Raw genomic sequence first — 2,810 nt, 5'->3', positions numbered from 1 at the left:
CGAGAGTAGAGGTAGAACGAGGGAAGAAGGAGAGAGTAGAACGACGGAAGGAGGTAGAAGGAGGGAGGGAACAAGGAGATGATTTTGCCCATTCCTACAGCTGAATAAATAGTCCCCCTTTTTTGCAATCTGGACCCTAACTGGGTTCTAGGCCAGTTAACTTCCCATAGAGTGAAAAAAATATTAATCACCCTCACCTTTAACTGAAAAAGGGAGGCAGTAAAGCCACTAATTATTATCAGTGCACTTTGCAACTAAGAAATAGAACTCTTGGGATCCCAAACTCGGGTATTAAACAACTAAGAACGTTATGGACATGAAATGTTGGATTTTTTTTGGATGCAGTCTAGTGACATGGTTTCTGTTTTGGCTTCGATCTCTTTAACTGTGGAAGTACAGACTTTTTATGATTTATCAGACTGTTCCGGTGGTCTTTTTAAAGCAGTGTCAAAATTGTGGAATTTGACGAACTTATGACATTGACTGATAAGTGTCAAATAAATCGGAATTCATGATTGACAAAACAAGCATGACTTAATAAATTAAAAACACCCAATTATTGTGCAATATAAAATGGAGTGTTGCTATATCAGCGAATGCTAAATAGTTGGATTTTTATATTAATGTCACTGAGGTCTTATCAGAACACGGATTGGAGATAAGGAAGGGTATGAGATATTGTCAAGATTGTGATACATAAAATGTAATAAGGTGTATGCTCCTCATTTTAATTTCATAAATTCAGTGAACCCAAGTAATTTGGTTCAAATCTAGAGTCCAAACCTTTCCAAGTCACCAAACTGCTTCTATGGCTTGGTTCATTTTTTTTTTCAATAAACGCTATAAGAAATTGGGAAGTCATTACTACAGAAAATACATAATCAGTTTGCTGTTAAATGCCGAAGCAAAATTACTTATAAGGCGCAACTGCGGGGACCTATGGGTAATACACGGCACTTCTGAAATATGTTTGTTTCGGTCTCACATGAAGCAATATAAAGTAAAAGGGAAACAGTAGACAACTAAATAGCCCTACCCGGAAACGAATGTAAGACAAAATCATACAACGTAAACATACTTTTTACTTAAATAGGCACACCAGTTCTATCCCCTGATTCACATCAACTGCTCAAAGGACCTCCACTTCCTGATCTGCTCTATCTACACACCCATCTGCATGGAGGGATTCACCCAATCGCTACCACCCTGCCGATCAGTCTGTGAGCGCGCCAAAGCCGGCTGCGGTCCCATTATGGGTTACTACGCCTTTACGTGGCCTGACAGAATGCAGTGTGACCAGTTTCCTGAACTGGACAATCCTGAGGGCATTCTCTGTATGGAGCGAAATCTCACCAACGCCGAGAGAGTAGAGTTTGAGTCATTGCAAGCGGCTCGTGAAACTCCAACGGTAGTGGAAGAGAAAAGAGCGACAGCAAGGGACCACGCTATGTCTAGAGAGCTGGAAATGGCAGCCAGGGCTAGCAAGGATGCTGGCGGAAATTTGGAGGCTCTTAGCATTGCCGGTGCTTGGCTTGACTGCTCCTGCGACTGTCGTCACCCCTTGGTGCCTGTTGTTGCTAACAACGACAGTCAGTTGACCCAAATATCAACGCTAGGATTTCAGGGTTGTGCATTGCCCTGTCATTCTATCCACTTCCAGACAGAAGCAGATCAGAAGTTTGTAGATTTCTGGTTGTGGTTGTGGTCCCTTATCTGTGGCGTTTCAACACTAATAACAATGCTTACCTACTTAACTAACCCAAGTAGATTCCAGTACCCGGGTCAGCCAATAATCTACCTCTCCACCTGCTATTTTTTTGTCTCCATCGGCTACATTCTTCGTATGGTGGTTGGACACGATGGAGTGGCATGCACGACAGTTACAACACTCCTGAGAGGTGAAAGTAGTCAGCAGAGAGGAATGTTTACCACAGCCAGTATTCTGCAGTTCTCACTTTCTGGGAAAACAGCCTGTGCCACAGTGTTTTTGCTCATCTACTACTTTGGAATGGCTTCGTGCGTGTGGTGGGTAGTTTTGACGGTCACATGGTTCCTTGCTGCTGGATTGAAGTGGGGAAATGAGGCGATTTCAAAGTACACACAAGTACGTGCCATTCTAAATTTAAAATTTGAGTACCCATAATATAGCAATAATCATTATGAGGAATGACTAAATAATGAGGTTTAACTGTTAGGAAATGCGATTTGTAGAAATACTATGAGGAGTGAATAAGGTTATCGCAAGCTGCATGTAAGATTAGATAAGAATGTGGATACCAAGACGCTCTTTATGGTAGTGGAAATTAAAGTAATTACCTCCATTTAGAGAGAAAGGGGAATCTAATTTAAATTTATCTTCCAAAAAATTATCTAAGTGTAGAAAAATAATAAAATAATCGGAAATATAAAGTAAACGCTGAAACTGAAAAGCAAATCTTTACCTTCAACAGGTATTCCACTTTGTGGCTTGGGTCCTTCCTGGCGTACAAACCGGTGTTGTTCTAATGCTCCGAGCTGTGGACGGTGATCCAGTTGGGGGACTTTGCTATGTTGGGGCTACAAGCGACAATCACCTCATATATTTCCTTCTCCTTCCATTAAGCACTTACTTCTGTTTTGGTACTTTCTTTCTGCTGGGTGGCTTCGTGGCACTATGCAACATTCGGCATGTCATCAAATTTCAGCCACGAGTAGGCACGGACAAGCTCGAAAAGCTAATGATCAAACTAGGCATTTTTGGACTTCTCTACACTGTACCAGCAATCGTTGTGATCGCCTGTCTGATCCACGAACTCCGTTGGCGAAGGGTT

At 41.9% G+C, this 2,810-nt stretch overlaps 1 protein-coding gene across 1 annotated transcript; it reads left to right on the top strand. All coding sequences in view use genetic code 11, as the record gives it.

Annotated features, from left to right (window-relative positions):
* Positions 1–1,177: 1,177 nt before the first annotated feature.
* EGR_00945 (Frizzled-8) lies at positions 1,178–2,694 on the top strand (the record flags this gene model as incomplete). Its single annotated transcript, XM_024490194.1, has 3 exons — positions 1,178–2,104; positions 2,451–2,523; positions 2,603–2,694. The coding sequence occupies 3 exons, from the start codon at positions 1,178–1,180 to the stop codon at positions 2,692–2,694; spliced, it is 1,092 nt and encodes a 363-aa protein (XP_024355597.1).
* Between the last annotated feature and the right edge of the window lie 116 nt (positions 2,695–2,810).

This window comes from Echinococcus granulosus (genome assembly GCF_000524195.1).
Source record: "Echinococcus granulosus chromosome Unknown EG_S00003, whole genome shotgun sequence".
In the NCBI taxonomy this organism is placed as follows: Eukaryota; Metazoa; Platyhelminthes; class Cestoda; order Cyclophyllidea; family Taeniidae; genus Echinococcus; species Echinococcus granulosus.
Note: the sequence above shows the minus strand (reverse complement) of the source record. Positions and strands in the feature narration are given on the sequence as shown.